The 22834-nt window shown below is 37.4% G+C and overlaps 1 protein-coding gene across 2 annotated transcripts in view; it reads right to left on the reverse strand.

The window, feature by feature from the left end:
- matn4 (matrilin 4) overlaps nt 1-22834 on the reverse strand; it is a 58053-nt gene that overhangs the window by 16670 nt on the left and 18549 nt on the right. Inside the window, exons 4-8 of one of the 2 annotated variants that reach the window (XM_039735370.1) lie at nt 22662-22784; nt 22088-22210; nt 7472-7594; nt 6062-6184; nt 498-911 (exon numbers count right to left, since the gene is read on the reverse strand). In XM_039735370.1, coding sequence (XP_039591304.1) covers nt 498-911; nt 6062-6184; nt 7472-7594; nt 22088-22210; nt 22662-22784 — 906 coding nt within the window. Of the gene's footprint in view, nt 1-497; nt 918-6061; nt 6185-7471; nt 7595-22087; nt 22211-22661; nt 22785-22834 lie in introns of both variants that reach the window. The other variant, XM_039735369.1, reaches the window with a different exon arrangement.

Genomic DNA, 22834 nt, shown 5'->3' on the forward strand with positions numbered 1-22834 from the left:
ACATGGAAGTTCAAAGGCATGTGCTTCCTGTATATACACTTTCATTGATGTGTTTTTAGGCTACTCACACAAGATCATGCACATTGCCTACACTGAAGATTGATTTATTATCTGACAATTGTATAAACTACAGAAGTAAATTTGTTTTCTTATAGTTATCTCATAAATATGCTTAGTTTTCTCATATGATCAGGTTAGTACTTACATTCAGTTTCATATTCCTAAATTTGCATTGTAAGATAAAAATATGATATGAACAATCAATCAAACGTTCCACTCCAACCTGCAATCATTGTGAGATACCGGCACTACATGCAAGCATTGAGAGACCTCAAAGATAACCGATGCACAGTCATGCCACTCAAACAAATTCCACAAAGCTTGATTGACCTGAATGCTTTGTTGCACTGCCATAAAATACACTGTATCATTCTGTTGTTTTTCCTGTAATGGTGACAGCAAAAGTCAAATAATTTAAAGTATTGAAAAAAACATACCGGCATCTTTAGCTTTCTTTGCCCATTCAGTGATGTCGTCTTGGGAGCGTCCATCTGTAAAGACCAGTCCAATTCTAGGGATGTTTCTGCCCAGTGGCCTGGCACCGTCTGCCTCAGAGAAACTGTTCTCCACCATATGCTTTAGTGCCAGTCCTGTCATGGTTCCTTTCTCCATGTATTCCACTTTTAGTACTGCATTTTTGATGGCCTCCGGAGTTTGATACTGGTTTAGGGGGAACTCGGTACGTACTCGGCTGGAGTACTGCACAAGGCCGATGCGGGTGCCATGGGCTGACACATCAAGACTGTCCACTATCTGGTTCACAAACTGCTTTACCAGCTCAAAATTTTGGGGCCTTACACTTTTGGAGCCATCTATGACAAGGACCAAGTCGATATTTGCAGACCTACATGCTGGATCAGAAGGAACAGAGAAAAACCGAATATAACAAAACAGCAAAAGCTCAATGGTATACTTCAACTATACGTTGAACATTACTGTATAATCCAGAAACTTAACAAAATTATCAATAACTATAGATGAGTATGCCAGTTATTTTAAAAAGTAGTAACAGCTGTCACAATACCATGTGAGCAATTTGGTTGTTGAATGTTTTATTCTTAGCACTGTACATAAGGTACTGTATATGTACCTAACCATCATTTAGTATTTTATAAATCTTTAATATTTCTAAGGTGAGTGATCTAGAGAAGCAATGAAAACTAAATGATTGATAATTAAATTCCCTTTACCTCTATTATTTTAACAGAGTCCTCAATGAGGTGTTAAAACAGTAGTTATTTATATGGAGTGGTCAATAGTAAACTCTAAATACATCCCCCAAATAAGAGTACATGCCTTGCACCAGATGCTGATAAAATGGACTATACCCTCATTTAAAGTGACTCTGAATGGAATTAAGTAAGTTAAAAAAATGAAAGATGAATGGAAAAAAGTATCTAATGTAGGTACTATTTCAAATCACTGTTTTTTGAGAACGACAGAAAGTCTAATTCTAAACTAGTTGTAATGGGGACAAATGTAAGATATTCACACAAGAATTGGCCTAGAAGACTTGGTTATATCTGTGGATAGAGTGTAGTGTTCTAGCTGGGAAGCAAACATTAAGGTCTAAATTTATGTGGCAGCATATCTAAAGTACTACCTATATATTTCAAACAAAACTAACTGTATTATTTTTAATCCATTTTCTATCTATGCTGAAGAGCAAGAACTGAAACAGCTTTCTCAAAAAATAAAACTGTAGTTGTGTTTCATTTAGAGCGATGCTATAACAGTCTTTATTTCCATACTTCAAATCAGCAGTATGGAAGAGTGATGCTTTTTGCAGCAGCTTTGGGCACAAGGCAGTAACTAAAAGTAAACTGAATGCCAGTTGGATGTAGTCTTGCATAGACATAGCCACTCTCACATATGATCACATCTTTGAAATGTGACAGGACTATGTACTCAGAGAAGAAAATGTACAGGCACTGGAAAAATATAATTGGAGAGGAGTTGGATAACCTCCTAGAGGTTAGTAATGAGTGATACTGTTGATTTTCTTTTTGATCTGATACCAGGTGATACTGAGGCCTGTATTACTGATACCAATAAAAATACCAATACCAATACCTATACTCATGTAGCTAGAGTGTAATCTTGCAAGAATGGTTAATCTTCTATAAAAAACGTATAGTATGTGTGGACATCAAAAACTCACATTTTAAAGATTTTGCATTAGTAGACAGTTAAATATAGTGCCAAAGACTTCCTTGCTTGTTTATTAACAGAAATTATTAAACATGTTCAGTTCTTGCAAATGAACAGTGGAACAACAACAAGCGTTAACGTTACATTTTTTCTCGAAAAAAAACATGTAAAAAGCATTGCATTTTTCAGCTCCAAAAATTCATTTTTTTAATTTAAAACACGAAAAACATTAAAAGTATAAAACGTATAATAATGATGTAAGTACCAAGCAAGCGTCAATTTTGGATTCATCAGAATCACTTTCGGTTTGACTGTCCGTTTCATTTGCACTGCCTGAAGACAGATTCAATTCTTCATTACTGCTGATGAGAGACTCCTCAACATCTCTGCTCGTATTACTGTCAAGGACATGCAACAATTGGGCTGCTGAAAAACTTTTTTTACAAGAAGCCATTATTACTAGGTATGACTATAGCTGAGAGGAGAAAACACGTCTATACCATTGTAAGTACTCTGTATTGTATTGTATTGAGGATTACTTGTGGTCTGTTCTTTGTATTGTATTGTATTGTACTGTATTGTATTCACCCCGTTTTTGACACCCACTGCATGCCCAACCTACCTGGAAAGGGGTTTCTCTTTGAACTGTCTTTCCTATGGTTTCTTCCATTATTTCCTACAAGGCTTTTTTTTTGGAGTTTTTCCTTGTCTTCTGAGAGAGTCAAGACTGGGGGCTGTAAAAAGGCAGGGCCTGTTAAAGCTAATTGCGGTACTTCTTGTGTGATTTTGGGCTATACAAAAAAAAATTGTACTTTATTGTACCATTGCCCATGTAACGCTCTGGACTACAGCATTTAGCACTGTTTTTGCAGCCTGAGTTAGGTAAAGCTAATATTGAGTAATACTTTTTTTTTTTTTTTTTACAAAATGGATATAATAAATGGGCGGCATGGTGGCACAGGATATAGCGGGTTGGATAATGGATGGATATATCCATCCATCCATTTTCCAACCCGTTGAATCCAAACACAGGGTCACGGGGGTCTGCTGGAGCCAATCCCAGCCAACACAGGGTGCAAGGCAGGAACCAATCCCGGGCAGGGTGCCAACCCACCGCAGATGGATGGATATAATAAATACATAAAGTTTGAAAATGCGTTCAAAGTATATCCATTCATCAAGCTATAACTGTAATTTACTCCTCACTAAAAACTTTTCTTCTTCTTCTTTTGGCTGCTCCCGTTAGGAGTCATCACAGTGGATCATCTTCTTCCATATCTTTCTGTCCTTTGTTTCTTGTTCTTTACTCCTCACTAAAAACAAACATGATTTTTTCTCTATTTAAACAATTATAACAACCCTATGTCAGTTTGCAGTAGTGAAAAGTCAAGCAAAATGACATCTTTTATTGGTTAACTAAAAAGATTACAATATGCAAGCTTTTGAGGCAACTCAGGCCCCTTCTTCAGGCATTTTGCTTGACTTTTCACTACATTCATCATGGCTAACACAGCACCCTAGTACTTCAGTTTGTGGTACTAACTTTACCTGGGTACTGTCTGCCTTTCTGGAAGGCTTCGTTAAAAATAGATTACAGTGCTAGGCTTTTTAGCCTGAGTGTCTCTGCTATCTTCTGATTGCCTCTGATCACATTCTAACTCCTTCTGTTCAGCTATATGACCGACTTCCATGTGTTTTACCAGGTTTATGGTGTTGCCACAAAAACATATTGTCTTCTAACATGTATCACATTTTGCTTCATTATTTTGCAGTGGAGCAAAATAACTCCAAAAAGCACTTCGCTTTCTTTCTGCCTTTGACTCATATACACAATCCCACTGCTTTGTCTGGTGGACCGCAGCATTGCTAATGTGAATGCAGGATGATGAAAAGTTCCCATTTTACACATTTAATTTAATAATCATGCTCTCACCATCAAATGCTTTTTAAAAATAATTTCTAATAAACTTGCACATTATTGAAAATGTGAAATATTGATTCTTTTAATGTGAACATTGATGTATGAATTAAGTTAAAAGATCAGGATCAGAAGCATCGATAATTTAGTATCGATCCTCCTATCCCTACTAGAAGTGACAGGGACAACTAAGGAGGTGCGGAATGATTTGGAAATTGTAGAGGGAAAAGTATTGCTTAGATTTAATAGGCTGAAATAAAACAAATAACCAGGACCAGATAATGTTTATCCTCAATTGCTTAAGGAGATTAGTGAATACATATACAAGACCTTGGTGCATGTTTTTAGGAAGTCACTGTGCACTGGGGAAATTCTGAACGGCTGGAAAATAGCAAATATTAGCTTGTTCTATAAAAAGATGATCAGGCAGAACCAAGCAACTATATGCAAGTAAGTGCAAAGTGTATCACCAGCAAATTTAAAAGGAATGAATTATTTAGGAAATGATTAGGCAGCAGATATCAAGAACAAGGGTTTTACCAAACAGTCAGTATGGGTTCAGAAGAGGGAAGTCACAGTTTACTTTTACATGCTAAAATTATATGAGGAAGTAACAAAAGGATATGACAAGAGTGGTGCATATATTATTTATCTTGACTTTCAGAAAGCATTTGATAAGATTCCACATGAGAGGTTGGGTATCAAGCTTAAAAAAGAGTGGTATGTAGATGGGTGCAAAATTGACTATGGCATGATAGTGTAAGGAACCGTATCAGAATTGGCTGATGTTAAGAGTGGTGTCCAGCAGGGCTCAGAGCTAGGGCTTATATATATATATATATATATATATATATATATATATATATATATATATATATATTTATATATATATATATATATATATATATATCTATATATATATAAATCTATTTTATATGTATTAGAGAAAAGCCAAGCAAATATACACCTTTTATTAATAATTACAATATGCAAGCTTTCGAGGCAACTCAGGCCCCTTTTTCAGGCAAGATGTAATCATATATATATATATGATTTCGATAGGAATATAAATAACATGTTGATTAAGTTTGCAGATGATACATAGCTAGATGGATTGGCAGATAGATTGGCAGAGACATTTGGACAGCATACATGTTTGGGTGGATTTCTGGCAAATGAAATTTAAAATGAGTAAATTGTGGGTCTGGATACACAATGGGAGATCTGAAAATCGAAAGTATACCATATGAGAAGGAATTAGGAGTTGTAGTGGACTCATTATTATCAACTGCCAGACAGTGTTCACAAGTCATTAAGAAGGCCAACAGAATATTAGGCTATATAGCACAATATGCAGAGCATATTATGCTCAAGATTTATAATAGACTGGTAAGGCCTCATTTGAGGTACTGTATGCAGTTTTGGTCTCTAGGCTTCAAAAAACACAAAGCAGTACTGGAAAAAAGTGCTGAGAACAGCAACTGGCCTGATTCAAGGGCTACAGGGAATGAATTATAAGGAACAAAAAAAAGAGCTGAACCTTTTTAGTTTGAGCAAAATGAGATTAAGAGGCAACATGACTGAAGTGTTTAAAATTATGAAGGGAATTAGCACAGTGGATAGAGAGTTACTTTGAAATGAGTTCAAGAACACAAGGACACAGTTGGAAACTTGTTATGGGCAAATTTCACACACACATAAGCAGATACCAATAGACATATAGAATAAGTCACCAAGTAGTGTGGTAAGCAGTAGAATTTTAGTGACTTTCAAAACTGGACTTGATGTTATTTTGCAAGAATTAACTAGATAGGACTGCTAAGGTTTATTATAGGCTGGATGGCCTGTTCTCATCTAGATTGTTCAAATGTTCTAATAAATTGCACTGGAGCAAAACAAATCAATTTACATAGACATAGAAAAGGTGCTTACTGCCACAACTCTTGCCATCACTCTGGAGAAGCTGGCCCTCAGGGCAGACACAATAGTATGATCCAACAGTGCTGAGACATTTGAACTCACATCCATGGTCCACAGAATTGCACAGGTCTTTAGCTGTAAGTAATGGAAAAATCTGTTTAATTCAGAAATAAAATGACATCAACTACTATGGTTTGGGCTATAAGTTAAAGATTAGAAAGTAAACAGCAGCTTTTAGGTTGGTCATGAATAAGATTTCATGTAGCCATTTTCTGTTAGCTAAAGATACAACTTACAGGCAGTGTTTTTCAATAGAAAAGGTTTTGTGTGTTTACGTTTTGTAATCATGTTCAGTGTATGAGTCTGATAAATAAAACCAAGGTTGTTCTCTCAAGCTACTGTAATCTTTATTCAAAATAGCCAGTTAGAGGTCACTGTGGGTGATCTGAGGCCTGATCCCAGGTGTGCGACAAACCATGCCGAGCTCTAAGGTCAAAACTGGCTGATATTATAATGTGATTGAATAAATATGGCTGCAAACAAGAAAATTAATTTTGGTTCTTTTGTTTGTAATGGCTTCATTCACTTTCAGAGTCAATAATCAGAAACCAGTAAGGTAATATAACATTGGCAATAGACTGAAATAGCAAAACAAAGTCTTAAGATGGTCTTAGATCATTAAATACTTTATTAAATAAACTCTAGTCTTCCTTTTGGTTATTTTAAAGTACAGATAAGAAACACACGCAAGATCTATTTTTAAGATAGTACTACCTAATGTACAATACCATCAGTGACAGCAGAGTCCCTAGTAACAACCCAGTCAAAAATAATTAACATCATCAAAGATGCATACACTAAAAATAAATTATTTTATTAATAACTACATGGCAGAATACAAAAATAATGATATTGGAGCAACACTAGAACCTCCACAACCAGGCCGTTACCATATAATTGCATGCATTCCACTGATTATTTTTTTAAACCTGGATGGTCAACCCCATGGATCTTTTTTGGTGCATCAGTTAACAGTGAGTGTTTAGTCCATATTGTAGCTGTGAATCCCAGAATTTAGTCCCTAATCTGAGTGCTAAGACCAAACCAGATCTCCATTAAACTATTTTTTGAAGGATGAATATGTAGGCATTCTTTCAATCCTTGTAAATGTGTCTAGCGGACTGAATTAAATTAACATTTTTTGAAGATAGAAAACACATGTAAGCTTTTAACTCATTTAAGCCAGTAAAGATTCAATTATCAGACTTCAGGTTGTTAGATAGTTGAATGCTTTAATCGTGTAAACCCCTTAATGCATTAGGTACTGGTACTCCTTAAACTTAAGTTGCTCTGAGTATTGATCTTCTATATTTTACAATGCAACAACAGTATGTTAAGTGAGCTATTATATTTTGCACTTACCCTGGCAGATCTTGCCATCACTTTGCAGGACATAGCCTTCATGGCAGCGACAAAAATAACCATTCAGCACGGTGACACACTCATGTTCACAACTGTGGTTCCCAAATGAACAGTAGTCAATCACTTAGGGCATAAAGGACAAAAACACAGGATGTTACATATGACATGATGTAAGAGGCTCAGAATCAAGAGCACACCATTTGAGTAAAGTCGTTCAGAAACAATAACTTATCAGTCAGTCATTTAAATGTAATATTGTGATATTTGTTTTTAGTATAAACAGAAGCCTGCAGTGGGTTGGCACCATGCCCTGTGTTGGCTGGGATTGGCTCCAGCAGACCCCTGTGACCCTGTGTTCGGATTCAGCGGGTTAGAAAATGGAGGAATGGATGAACAGAAGCTTAATTGGCTGGTTGAATCTGGATCATCTCTGATATATCTTTTAGTGTGCTGCATGGATTTGCAAAAGCCTCATAAGCACACATTTCCATTTTTGCCACTGTGATGCCATTTTATTTTATAGAGATAGATAGATAGATAGATAGATAGATAGATAGATAGATAGATAGATAGATAGATAGATAGATAGATAGAAATGTGTCTTTATATATATATATATATATAAATAGAAATGTGGCTTTATTTATATATATATATAGCAGAATACCCGCGCTTCACAGCGGAGAAGTAGTGTGTTAAAGAAGGTACGAAAAAGAAAAGGAAAAATTTTAAAAATAACATGATTGTTAATGTAATTGTTTTGTCATTGATATGAGTGTTGTTCTCATATCTATATCTATATTTATATCTCTATCTATCTATATATATCTATATATATATCTATCTATCTATCTATCTATATATATATATATATATATATATATATATATATATATATATGTTGTTCTCATATCTATCTATCTATATATATATATATGTATACCCACGCTTGGCAGCGGAGAAGTAGTGTGTTAAAGAAGGAAAGAGAAAGAAAAGGAAACATTTTGAAAATAACGTAACATAATTGTCAATGTAATTGTTTTGTCACTGTTATGAGTGTCGCTGTGATATATATATATAGCAAAATACCCGCGCTTTGCAGCGATGTCATGTGTTAAAGAAGTTATGAAAAGAAAAGGAAACATTTTAAAAATAATGTAACATGATTGTCAAAGTAATTGTTTTGTGTATTTGGCGGCAGCGTCACGAAGTTGTTTTCGGTAGCTGCATCAGAAAATGTATCACGACGTCTGACACGACTCCTTTTTACTGTTTTCTCACAGCTTGGATTGCTGCTGTCAAATATATACACACACACACACACACACACACACACACACATACATACATATATATATATACATATATATACACATAAATATCTTCATATCTACATATCTATATACATATCTACATATACACATATATATATATATATACATACCTATCTACATCATATATACACACACATACATACATACACAAACACAAATTATATATATGTGTGTATGTATGTATGTATGTATGTATGTGTGTGTGTGTGTGTGTGTATATATATATCCATCCATCCATCCATTTTCTAACCCGCTGAATCCGAATACAGGGTCACGGGGGTCTGCTGGAGCCAATCCCAGCCAACACAGGGCACAAGGCAGGAACCAATCCTGGGCAGGGTGCCAACCCACCGCAGGACACACACAAACACACCCACACACCAAGCACACACTAGGGCCAATTTAGAATCACCAATCCACCTAACCTGCATGTCTTTGGATTGTGGGAGGAAACCGGAGCGCCCGGAGGAAACCCACGCAGACATGGGGAGAACATGCAAACTCATATATATATATTTATATATAATGTAGATAGGGGTGTGTGTGTGTATATATATATATATATACACATACATACATATATATACACATACATATACTTGTGTGTATGTTTGTATGTGTCTATATGTGTGTGTATAGCTTTGGTCACTGAGTGCAAGGGAAAAATAATAAAATATAGTCTATAAGTTATTAAACAGTAAAACATTAACGTTTTAAGAAGTACAGGTACATTGAGCACTACTGGAGTAGTTGCGGGTAAACTACATTTTAAAGACTGTGTAACACAACAGGTAAGTAACTAACAGTAGCTAAAATATATATGGATCATCTCTCGGTAGTAGATCCCTTTTGAAAGGCGCTACACGACGGCTGTGGTATAGAAATTACATTTTCTATGTGAAGTTGCCTTTTTCTTTTATATAGTATAGAGAGATGTGTTCGCTGACGTTATGATCGCCTTTTGGGGACAGTCGGGTGGGTCTTGTGTAGACTGGTGAGACGTCCCCGCCATTAATCGGCTGTGATGGCACTGTCAGTCCTCCACTCGTGTGCGTGTCTTCATAATCCGAGGTGAGGACCTCATAATCGATACGCAAAAAGAAGTGTGAATCGCCTTAATATTATTTTGCCGTGGTGTAGAAAAGGGGTCCCGTGTTTGCACTTGTCTGGGCTATAGCGCAGGGGGAGGATGAAAAAAATTAAAAGTGCTCACTTTGACTTAAGGCAGAAGCGCAGTCAGCGTCTCAAAGGCCGGCACAGCTATGCGCGCGCGTCCCGGCTGCTCGACTTTTGCAGGGCAGGGGACCACAGTTTTTGCAGACACGCTCATGATATCAAAAGTCTCAGCTCTTTGGAGGTCATTCATATATTATATGATATATATATATATATCAAAATACCTGCGCCTCGCAGCGGAGAAATAGTGTGTTAAAGAAGTAATGAAAAAGAAAAGGAAACATTTTAATAATAACGTAACATGATTGACATTGTCATGAGTGTTGCTGTCATATATATGCCTGCCTAAATAAGTCACCCTCGCTTTGCTCTTACTTTTCTTACCGTTCATTTAATCATGGCTAGTGGCGGAAAAATTATAAAATGGAAGGAGGATGGCTTTACCAAAACAATTATTGATGGCGAATCGATTATTCATAAAGCTTGAATTGGTGATCTGTTTTTCTGTGTTAACCTCATATTTTTCATACTTTTCTCAAACTAAGGTGGTGCGAGGGTAAAATGAATCGGGATGCGCTTGATCAATGTAATCGGTGTACCAGGAAATCATGCATTGACAAAAGCTCCCTTTGCTTGTAATGCAAAGTGTGATTAAATGCATTATTTTTAACGCGTTATGGAGCACATGCATCAAGCTTCTCAGCTGTGCTTGTGCTAAGAAAAGGAAAGATTTTAAAAATAACGTAACACGATTGTCAATGTAACCTTTTGTAAGTAGTGCCTGGAGGATTCAGTGTGGAGAAACTCTAGAGACAGCGTGTGTATTAACTTGTGGATTTTTCTGTGAGTATTTGGTGGCAGTCTGACGGTTGCTTCGAAGACGGCGTTAGCTGGAGCTCAGCTCAGAGCGAAATGAGATGAATGGGAGGGGAGATGATGACGTGACTCCCCCACCCGCCTTAACTGTCAATCCCCCACAAACACAGTCTCGAATTTGCATAAGCACACCCCTTCACCTACAATTTTAACTTAGTTACAAAGTGATCAAAACTCTCGCTTATATCCCGCGCCCTCTCATTAAACTTGTAATTACCTGTGGGCATGTGAAACAGCGTAGCCTGTCTATGAACTTAATTTAAAGTTTAGGTTTACACCTTGCTTTCTTTCCGAGGTAGCAGCACTCATGAATATGGTAGTATATGTCACTCGCCGCTTCTTATTGTTTCGCTGCCTTCTCAATTATATAATGCATGTTTTCTTAAGCGCTTTTGGAGGTCTTCCTGGTTTTCTAACTGCGTGACAGTCAGTTCACGTGATTACGTGGGAGGCGTGATGATGTCACACTAAACTCCGCCCCCACGCTCATTCCAGCTCAACTCCATTACAGTTAATGGAGAAAAATACCTTCCAGTTATGACCATTAGGCTAGAATTTCGAAATGAAACCTGCCCAACTTTTGTAAGTAAGCTGTAAGGAATGAGCCTGCCAAATTTCAGCCTTCTACCTACACCAGTGAGTGAGAGTGAGTGAGTGAATGAGTGAGTGAGTGAGTGTGGTCTTTGCCTTTTATTAGTATAGATTGTGAAGGATGGCCGGCCATTTATCCCGCCAATACCCCAGCCAGGTGGAGCCCTCCTTGCAGCATGGAGGTCCCAGAAGACCAGCAGGGCATCATGGACAATGGAGTTTTTATGCAAAGCCCTGCAGGATGCCGTGGGAGCCACAGGAGGGAGCTGCAGGGAGGACCGAGGGCTTCTTTGTGCCCTGTGACCCAGGTTTCAACGGGTTGAAGAAAAGAACTTTACCTGACCCGAAGTGGTTAAGGATCACATGGACTGGGATTGAGAACACTTCTGGGTTTAAAGGACTGTGGGAGCTCCCAGACGGAGAGTCACAGTGGGAGCTGGAGGATTGTGTATTATTGATTTATGGTGATTTATATGAGTATTGTGGAGGAGAGTGTGCTTGTGGCATAAAAATAAAGTCAACTTGAGGACTTTTACCTGGTGTCTGGAGTCATTATCGTTCACAATATATATATATATATATATATATATATATATATATATATATATATATATAAACACACACAGTGTTGGACCCTGCTGGGGCCCATGGCCTCCGACAGGGGGTGTCTGGACAGCTGCGGAGCATGGACTGCAGCACTTCCCCACACACGGAAGTGATGCCAGAAGATGATCGGGGAGCATCTTGAGCACTTCTGTCTCAGAGGCTGCCTCACTCCATTCAAGGAGCCGGAGTCAGGCGGTAGAGTATGGAGATTGCAGGAGAGGAGTAGAAGCAGCAGAAGGAAAGTAGAAGAAGAAAAGAAAGGAAAAACAGAGAAAGAGAGAAAAGAAAAAATTCTGCACTGTGTGCTGTGCTGAACGTGTGTTTTGAAACTTGTGTGTCCTGTGTCTGTCACAAGAATGACTATAAAGCAAGAACATTCAACAGAAAGAGAAGTTTTGATTTGGTTGTCACAGTCACAGTGAGGCATTATGCAGACATATTACCATTGGTAAAAAGGAGTTCCAGTAGCATCTCTTGACACACTTCTGATGAATAATTTGTTGGCAGAAAGTCCTTTGTGTTAGTGTGTCAGAGACAGGATGTACGGCATTATTCATAATGACACACACTTTCATTTAAATTGTTTAATATCTATCCATTTATTTACTCTCCTTTTTAACAGGCATTCTAATGCCCGTGTCAGTAACATTCCGATATCTCTATATACTTATTACTCACACTTCACTCTATGTTACTTCACTTAATACTGACAATTCCTCTTATTTTTTTAATAATCATCCAGATAACTCCATTTCACAGAAACCCTAAAAGTGGGTTTTACAGGTTCAGAAGGAAGGAGCAAAGAATGAAAGGGTTAGAGAATAAGCCCAGAAGGAAGTATGTGGGAGCATCATTCATTAAAGAGCAAATTGAGAAACACAGTGACAAATCTGGAAAAATATCATTAGAGAAACAAGGCAAACTACTGGCAATAAATATCGACATAAAGGGAAACTCAAAATGGACCCAAAAACTCTATGCATGTTAAGGGTACAGCATTATTAAGTGATTCTGACAAGATGATAATGAAATGAAAGGTATGAAATGAAGATTTTTTAGGCCAAGAAAGGAAGATCGACAATTAGAAACCATCGAAACTGACATGAAACACCATGCTTGAAGTTTAGATCAATGTGATAAAAAAGAGTTAAAAGGGGCATGTGATACATAATAAAGCATACTAAGATGCTTGTGAAAAAAGTGAGTAAAGAGCTAATAGGATTGTGTTCAGAGTAGTGTTGGATTGGTTCTAAAATTTTAAGTTTTGTACTGATACCAGTTTTTGCATCTCAGTACCCACACCAAAAGAATACTGAATCCTCAGGCTCACAGCTGCTTTGTTCCCTCAGCCCATACACATGTGTGTCTCCCTGTTCTGACATTCACACTTTGTAGTTTCCAGCACATTCGAGTAAGGAGCAGACGATCGGCTCAATGGAGCATGATACTTCTTAGGAAATGGGTTTGGAACAGAGCACTAACACCTCTCTCTTTAATTCAGCAGGAAAACTGACAAACAAACAAACCCGTAAGAAGACACACTCTAGACTTCCCTTCCATGTTTACAAGAGCAACCCCGTCCTGTTCTGATGACATAACTTCTGGTTCTCCGATGTAGAACCCTCATCCTTATCTGAGTTCACCTCTGCTATAGCATGTCTTTATTTTAAAACAGCAGTTTCAGATCAGGGGGAGTGTGAACATGACTTAAAGAATAAAACTGAATTAAAAAAATCCTAACCTTTACAAGTACCATAAATTTACACCGACTTTTACAGACTCAAATCAAATGTATGTTTTCATCGTACAAGAGGAACAATAAGAGCAGCTCACTACTCGAAATGGTAATGCTGGGAATCAAACCCACAACCTCTTGATTAAGAGTTAGCAGTTCTTATAGCTACACCACCCAAGCGGTCATGTCAGCATTGTACCCTAACCCAATTTCTTTTTTTTCGGTTATATTCTTGAATAAAAGCACAGTTGCTTTGTTATACATGTACCTTTTGTGAAAGTGTTTATTTGATATTTGGACTTCAGTCGTCACACATTATATACCTCATGTCAAAATTTTTTCATTAGTAATATAACATGAAAAGTTGTGTTCAGCATTTCTTACATTGCATTTCCTGTCATCCTTTACATAGATCGTTATAGACACAGAACACACATGAAATGCATGTGTTCCAAATAATGATACCATCAATCACAGATAAAGAGCCTTGAGCTGGGAGAACTTTTTGCCCGAGTTGAGCTTCAGTGGTGGGAGTAATGAGATACCAAAGGAATGTAAGGTGGCCTGGGATTACAAGTTTTTTCGTAGGCTTCAGGGATTCTAGTGATAAACTGGCACCATACAATGGCATTGCATGGGTCTGTTTTTATATGTATGTTATGTTTTATTGTCTATTTGTAATTATTACTTTTCATATTTTTGTGTGTTTTATGTTACAATTGTAATTAGAAACTGTCTCCTTAAATGTTCTGACATTCTGTGTCCTTTGTGAGTGGAGCATCAGTAGTTAGGGCTACACTGACATTACTAATGGCCAAGAACATGAGAGATCCCAGTAGTGCAGGGGTGAGCAATGTTGGTGCTGAACTGCTGCCATGGTTGCAGGATTTTGTTCCAAACTAATTATTTAACAAACAGTAAATTATTACTGATGAAGCACTAATTGCTTAAGTATCATTTTCCTGCTTAATTTTAGTCATCTTGCTGGTTAAAATTTCCTAACTTTAATTGCTTATTTTCTCTAAAACAACTGTATTTACTGTTTTAATTACTCCTTATTAATAATGAGATGCAAACAACAAAGGAAACAGAAGCTCTCCATCTAACTTGTTTCCATTTACACCTGTGCATATTTATCATGAACTATCTGCTTTAATAAAGTATTAAGAAGAAAACTGATGAGGAAAGAGTGAAGGACTGAGAATTCATCTGTTTTAGGCTTTAAATAATTTGGATGATATCATTGGAAATGAAATAAAATCTAGAATATACAGTAAGAATGATCTGACATAGGAGAATAAAACACCAACAAGCCATTAAATTAATTAAAATCTGTTACTGACAAAATTAATTAACTCAAATTGAGGTTGGAATAAATACCTACAACCACTGAGTCTCTGCTGTAGCATATTATTGAGTAGCATTTTTAGTACTGAAAGTATTGTTTTTATTGTTGATATACTGTTTTTTTATGATTGCCATTTAGGGAACTCCTTTACGCTCTTTTCAGTATTTTCCTGTAATTTTCCAATTTGTAGAATAAGTCCTTATTTATAAATATTGTTTCCAATTTTATGCACAAGCCAGGGGTTTACATTCATCCCCTTACTCATAGGATTTTTTGTTTTATTTTGGGATTGTTCTAGTTATTTTTCAGCACAGCCATCCTTGTTTTGGGCCTGATGGGCTAGATGTCAGCAGTTAACAGTGAGGTATAGCTGGACTGTTGTGTGTCTCTTGTGTACTAGCCTGTGAAAATTCTGGACTTCACTGTGACTATATTTTGGAGGCCTCACAACCATTTTGCCATGTGTGGGACACCATCACACAACAATACTTTATAAAAGTGCTCAACTATGTGAACAGCAAAGGATGTTGTCGCCATGAGAAGCAGATTATAAAATAATGGTAACCACAAAAAATCAGTAACAAAATGAACCAGCGATAAAAACTAAATGACAAAAACAAATAGAAGAATGATGTGGAAAAACAATTAAATTCTGAAAACCTAAAGAAAATATGTGCTCACAAACTTCCCAATCAAATTTATTTGAAATGACAGTGCGATAAAACTAAACAAATTAACAAACAAGTATATTTAAAAATTTCTCTGAACTCTGTTAGAGGGGAGTTTTTCTCCTCCTACTTATACTATGAGATGGGTCTGCCCACTGAACAGATTTTTATGCTTTTTTGGTGCATTTTGCTCTTTGTTTTCCATTTTCTATTTATTTTTATTTGCCACAATACCATTTTCTTTTTAAACCAAGATAACTATGGCAGCATGCTGCATAAAGTAATGTGTGACATTGTAGTTGTCATGATTGGGTCTTTTATTCTGTTTTTTTGTATTCTTTGCATGGAATGCTCTTTTCATTATACATTTTTGAAGTCATTTACTTTGTTTTTGATATGTTTTAGAATTTGTGGTCACTTTATAATATTTATTATTTATTTGTGTTCTCCTGCAACAGCATTTTGTATAGGCATGAGAACTGCCATTTTGTGTAGTTTTGTTTATATGTTGCTATGCAGTTGCTAGCGGCAATGTTAGGTTTCTCAAACAGGGTGATGTTAGTTTCTGGGGTCACTTGATCATCCAAGTTTATGGATTTGACAAAGAAAACAAACATTTTGTGCGATTTAAATGTCAAAGACTTTATTCTGTCTTCTGAAATTCTGACTTTGTGTTTGGGTTACATTTTGAGTTTTGTTGTTATGTTTTCTTTCTGGGATCTACTGCCACGTATCCCCTGGTCCATGCTATTGCTCTCACACCACAACAATGGTAGAAATTTCCTCCACACATTGTTATGTTTTAGCCAGTGTTTCTTTAAAGTTTATTAACTATTTTGCTATTTTGATGTTTTTAAGTACATATGTTATCTTTCATGTCCCCAATGTGTATAACCTACTCAGGAAGCTGAAATACTGGCACCTTGCATGTATTTCAGATTGAAGCCGCAAGTGTGAACTATAGCTTTGGCATTGTTTTGCTTTTTTACTCCCACATTTTTAATTTCGGTTTCTTTTTTATGTCAATTTCCTGCTATTAACCCCTGCTTCACTTGTAAGACACTATTTTTTTGTTTGCTGCTTATTGCATGTGCTAATATTGCTAATGCTTATTGGATTGATTTCATGTATTTTTTGCTCATTGGTTCTTGCACTGCTTATGGGCCTGTGCCCCCATTTCAGTTTGGAGTTAGGCTGCTAGGGGTAGGCCTACTTGTGAATCCAGACCTGTAAAAAGGACAGATCTGGCTTTCTGATTTTGTTTCCTCTGTCCTTTATTTGACTTTTTTGCTTGTTACGATCATAACACAAACATTCAGGCCTGAAAGCATGGCAAGACTGATGGTTATTTTATTTTGTTTTTATATAGAGCAAGACAATTTCTCAGCATTTTCCTTCTTTTTCATTTGGGCATATGGTACATTATATTTGTTCCTTACTGCACATACTTTAACACTAGAATTACCAGAGCCTACGAAAAAACTCGTAATTCCGTCCCACCTTAAACTGCTTCTTAAATCCCTTCACACCTCTCCGCCAGCGTCCTTTGTCTTCTAAATGTGCTGATAAAGAGAAGCTAGGAGCAGCCGGCTATTCCATCCCCCCACCAATTTAGAACGTGCACGAACTTCTCTCAGCTCATGCCTTGATTGAGTATCTGGGAGTGAAGTGGAGTTTTAGAGTGGAAATAATAGATCGTTGTTTGGAACACACGCATTTCATGTCTGTTCCGTTTCTACAGTAATCTGTGTCAACACATTGTTAAAACAGAAACGTTTTTTATATTCTAGTAGTAGATGACAAAATGTAGGCATAAACTATATAATGTATGAAGCCTGAAGTCCAAATAGCAAAGAAACATTTTCACAAGAATAACACAATTGTGCTTTTATTCAAAAATATAACTGCAGAAACAAAAAGCCGCCTTAACATGCGACATTGACAACCAGTTTATTGTAACTGCTTCTGTGGTTCAATAGACTCAGCTCCCGCTTGGGAATCAAGGGGTTACGAGTTCGATCCTGCGCCCCTCCGTTTTGAGAAGTAAACTGCTCTTAGTCTTACTGTTTTAGAATAAAAGCATACATTTGATTTCAGTCTGTAACAGCCGGTGCAATTTATGATCCTTGTAAAGGTTAGCTTTTTTTTATTCACTTTTCATTCTCTCAGTCGCGTTCAGAATCAATCCATACAACCCCATCTGACACGGCTGTTTTCACTAAAGACGCGCTATAGCTCTGCAGTGTACCACGATGCATACTAACGCCCAAAACCCCCCCGGTTCTGACACACAAACGCTGGCGAAGCTGCCTTCTTCGTATCTCACCGTCACTTGCTTTTCTTTTTATTCAGTTTTATTGAGTGTTCCTGCCAGTCCCCGCATGTTGCTGTATGCTGTTTCTTTTGTACTCCAGGACATGCAGAGGAAAGAATGGTAAAGACCAGTAACTTCGGCGCTATATGCAATCATCAGACACTCCCCATCTGCCCGTGTCGTTCAAACACAGGAACATATATTGGTGTAAAAGTATAACAAAAGTGCACTTTTATTCAAGTGCACTTTTCCATCGCCTTTTCCTGTAAGAAGCAGTGTACACACTTCTCTCTATGCTGTGGTTTCTATTACACACCTGAAAGAAAGAGACAACCCCTTGATTCCTAAGCGGGGGCTGAGTCTATTGAACCACAGAGGCAGTTACAATAAACTGGTTGTCAATGTCACATGTTAAGGCGGCTTTTTGTTTCTGCAGTTATATTTTTGAATAAAAGTGCAATTGTGTTATTCTTGTGAAAATGTTTCTTTGCTATTTGGACTTCAGGCTTCATACACTATATAGTTTATGCCTACATTTTGTCATCTACTACTAGAATATAAAAACGTTTCTGGGTGGGGGATGGAATAGGCTGCTCCTAGCTTCTCTTTATCAACACATTTAGAAGACAAAGGGCGCGGAGAGGTGTGAAGGGATTTAAGAAGCAGTTTAAGGTGGGATGGAATTACGAGTTTTTTCGTAGGCTCTGGTAATTCTAGTGTTAATGATTTATTTATTCATCAATTCAGACCTTGTTTTCGTGTTCATTGGGAGCTAGTTTTAAGTATGAAGGTGCTTACATTTGCAGAGGGAAGTGAGGCAGGCATTCCGTGTCGCTCAAACACAGGAACATATATTGGTGTAAAGTATAACAAAAGTGCACTTTTATTCAAGTGCACTTTTTCCATCGCCTTTTCCTGTAAGAAGCAGTGTACACACTTCTCTATGCTGTGGTTTCTATTACACACCTGAAAGAAAGAGACAATATATGTGAAAATATAATCGCACTAATGCAATATTATTTGAAAACGAACAGCGCCAGATCGGGTGTGAATTTATGCAGGAACTGGAAATTCTCTGATGCGGACCTTCCCCAGGGAAGAAAGTACAGTGTCAGGTGCTCATTCAGTGTAATAGAAACCATAGCACAGAGAGGTGTGTACACGCAACAAGTACACGGTCGTGAAATGTAGGAAGGACGGTCCTTGGGTGTGTGGGAACTGTTAATATTTGAATGTGATGATTTTATATAGCACGGAATGAAAATCTGCACTTCTTAGCATTGCACCATGCAAGCTGTCGTATCAATCGCCTACTGTAACTTGCTTTCTTTTTCTTCGGTTATACAGGTAGTTTTGAATAAAAGTGCACTTGTTTTGTTTGCGAAATGAAGTGTCTGTGCACTTTTCGTGGCATTACGTGTATTTTTGAGCATGCCCGCTTGAGCAGTATAAAAGTATTGAAAAGTATAACAAAACAACGGGCAGATGGGGAGTGTCTGATGATTGCATATAGCGCCCTTACTGCTCTTTACTATTCTCTCCTCTGCGTGCCCTGGAGTACAAAAGAAACAGAATACAGACGCGCTTATAGCTCTGCGTTGTACCACGATGCATACTAACGCCCCACCCGGTTCTGACACACAGACGCTGGCGAAGCTGCCTTCTTCGTATCTCACCGTCACTTGATTTTCTTTTTATTCAGTTTTATTGAGTGTTCCTGCCAGTCCCCGCATGTTGCTGTATGCTGGATATTTTCACATGTATTGTCTCTTTCTTTCAGGTGTGTAATAGAAACCACAGCATAGAGAGAAGTGTGTACACTGCTTCTTACAGGAAAAGCCGATGGAAAAAGTGCACTTGAATAAAAGTGCACTTTTGTTATACTTTTACACCAATATATGTTCCTGTGTTTGAACGACACGGGCAGATGGGGAGTGTCTGATGATTGCATATAGCTACCGAAGTTACTGGTCTTTACCATTCTTTCCTCTGCATGTCCTGGAGTACAAAAGAAAAGCATACAGCAACATGCGGGACTGGCAGGAACACTCAATAAAACTGAATAAAAAGAAAAGCAAGTGACGGTGAGATACGAAGAAGGCAGCTTCGCCAGCTTGTGTGTCAGAACCGGGGTTGGCGTTAGTATGCATCGTGGTACACTGCAGAGCTATAGCGTCTTTAGTGAAAACAGCCGTGTCAGATGGGGTTGTATGGATTGATTCTGAACGACTGAGAGAATGAAAAGTGAATAAAAAAAAAGCTAACCTTTACAAGGATCATAAATTGCACCGGCTGTTACAGACTGAAATCAAATGTATGCTTTTATTCTAAAACAGTAAGACTAAGAGCAGTTTACTTCTCAAAACGGAGGGGCGAGGATCGAACTCGTAACCCCTTGATTCCCAAGCGGGGGCTGAATCTATTGAACCACAGAGGCAGTTACAATAAACTGGTTGTCAATGTCGCATGTTAAGGCGGCTTTTTGTTTCTGCAGTTATATTTTTGAATAAAAGTGCAATTGTGTTATTCTTGTGAAAATGTTTCTTTGCTATTTGGACTTCAGGCTTCATACACTATATAGTTTATGCCTACATTTTGTCATCTACTACTAGAATATAAAAAACGTTTCTGTTTTAACAATGTGTTGAAACAGATTACTGTAGAAACTGAACAGACATGAAATGCGTGTGTTCCAAACAACGATCTATTATTTCCACTCTAAAACTCCACTTCACTCCCAGATACTCAATCAAGGCATGAGCTAAGAGAAGTTCGTGCACGTTCTAAATTGGTGGGGGGATGGAATAGCCGGCTGCTCCTAGCTTCTCTTTATCAACACATTTAGAAGACAAAGGGCGCTGGCGGAGAGGTGTGAAGGGATTTAAGAAGCAGTTTAAGGTGGGATGGAATTACGAGTTTTTTCGTAGGCTCTGGTAATTCTAGTGTTAATGATTTATTTATTCATCAATTCAGACCTTGTTTTCGTGTTCATTGGGAGCTAGTTTTAAGTATGAAGGTGCTTACATTTGCAGAGGGAAGTGAGGCAGGCATTTGTAGGCTCATATTAGAGGTTAGTGTCTGGGCCTTTTATGAGTTGTTGCTCCACATGCAATTTTGTTAAGTATGTTTTCTGATGTTGTTAAAACTTTGGGGATTCAGCGACTCCAACTTTTTTTTTTGTTATGTTTGGATCTAACTTCATAATTTATTAACTAATCACCTGGACCAGCATATTGTAATAGAGAGTCACAGGGGGCAAGAGTCTGTCACAGTAGTGTCAAGATTGCAAAGCAGAAACCAATATTAAATGAGGCACAAATCCATTACGGAGCACATTCATGTCATGTAAGGACACAATTATTTATTCAGGACTAATTTAGAGACTCCAATCAACGTAACCAGCCCAATTTTGTGATATGAGAAAAAATTGGAGTACGAATCACATACAGTTAAATGGATAATATGCAACTCCATGTATATAGCCACTAGAATTGCATTCAAATCCAGTCTACTGTGTTATTGTTCCATCCTTTCTTATATATAATTGATCTAATATAATTAAATTACATTTTGTTATAAAACATCAAGAACAAATAAATGTAAATATGTTGGAAAACTGCTTTGAGATTTTATGCTTATCTTGTATTCACTCAGTGGGTTGGCACCCTGCCCAGGATTGGTTCCTGCCTTGTGCCCTGTGTTTGCTGGGATTGGCTCCAGCAGACCCCCTGTGACCCTGTATTCGGATTCAGCGGGTTAGAAAATGGATGGATGGATGGATGGATTGTATTCACTCAAAAGGAAGACAGAAGTCTGCTGATAATCTTAGTTTTTCAAACAGCTATCTCCAAAACAGATATCATAAAAACAAAATTCCTCACCATTACAACAAACACATTTTACACTGCACTATGTCAGAGACCTGCCATATACAGTAAGAACATCTTCAGCACTGTACTCCAACTCACTTGAGCATGACTTTTGGTCCTGGTTGAGCTGGTAGCCAGCTCGACAGCGGCAAGAGTAAGAGCCTGGAGAGCTGATGCAGATTTGTTCACAGTCGTGCTTGCCTTCTGCACACAGGTCAATAGCTGCAAAGGAACAGAGCAGCTGCTTAACATACACCTAAAAAGTATTGAGTCATTTTATAATTACTCTCACAGTATTAAACAATTTATATATACATATACTGTATATACAGTTAAAGGGTTTGCAATTCAGTAGAACAGCTCCCATATTCATTCTCAAATGGCTTAAAGATACTCATAACCGTCATTGATTTATTTGCTTATTATCCCTGAAGATACATTTCAGACTAAACCAATCCAATTTATAAATCCTTTACAAGCTTTTTTAGTTGCACAATTTATTTTGGAATATTATTTATGATTAATTATCTCTGCATGTTAGAACTGAATTGTTACTAAGGCTTTTGAATATTATTGTAAGATTCTAATAACTATTTGTATTCCTTAATAACTGGGCACTCACAATCTAAGGCTACCTTTTTGGCATCCTGATTATCATGTGAAACCAACATACCTGAGCAAGTCTTTCCATCTTCATTGAGTTTGTATCCTGGATTGCATTCGCAGTGATAAGAGCCAGGAGTGCTCACACAGATGTGCTGGCAGCCATGATCCATTTCAGTGCACAAATCAAGTCCTATTGAAATAGAATATCAGATTTTAATATATTAAAGATCAGTGATTTGT

This window comes from Polypterus senegalus, chromosome 14, assembly GCF_016835505.1.
Source record: "Polypterus senegalus isolate Bchr_013 chromosome 14, ASM1683550v1, whole genome shotgun sequence".
Lineage (NCBI taxonomy): Eukaryota > Metazoa > Chordata > Cladistia > Polypteriformes > Polypteridae > Polypterus > Polypterus senegalus.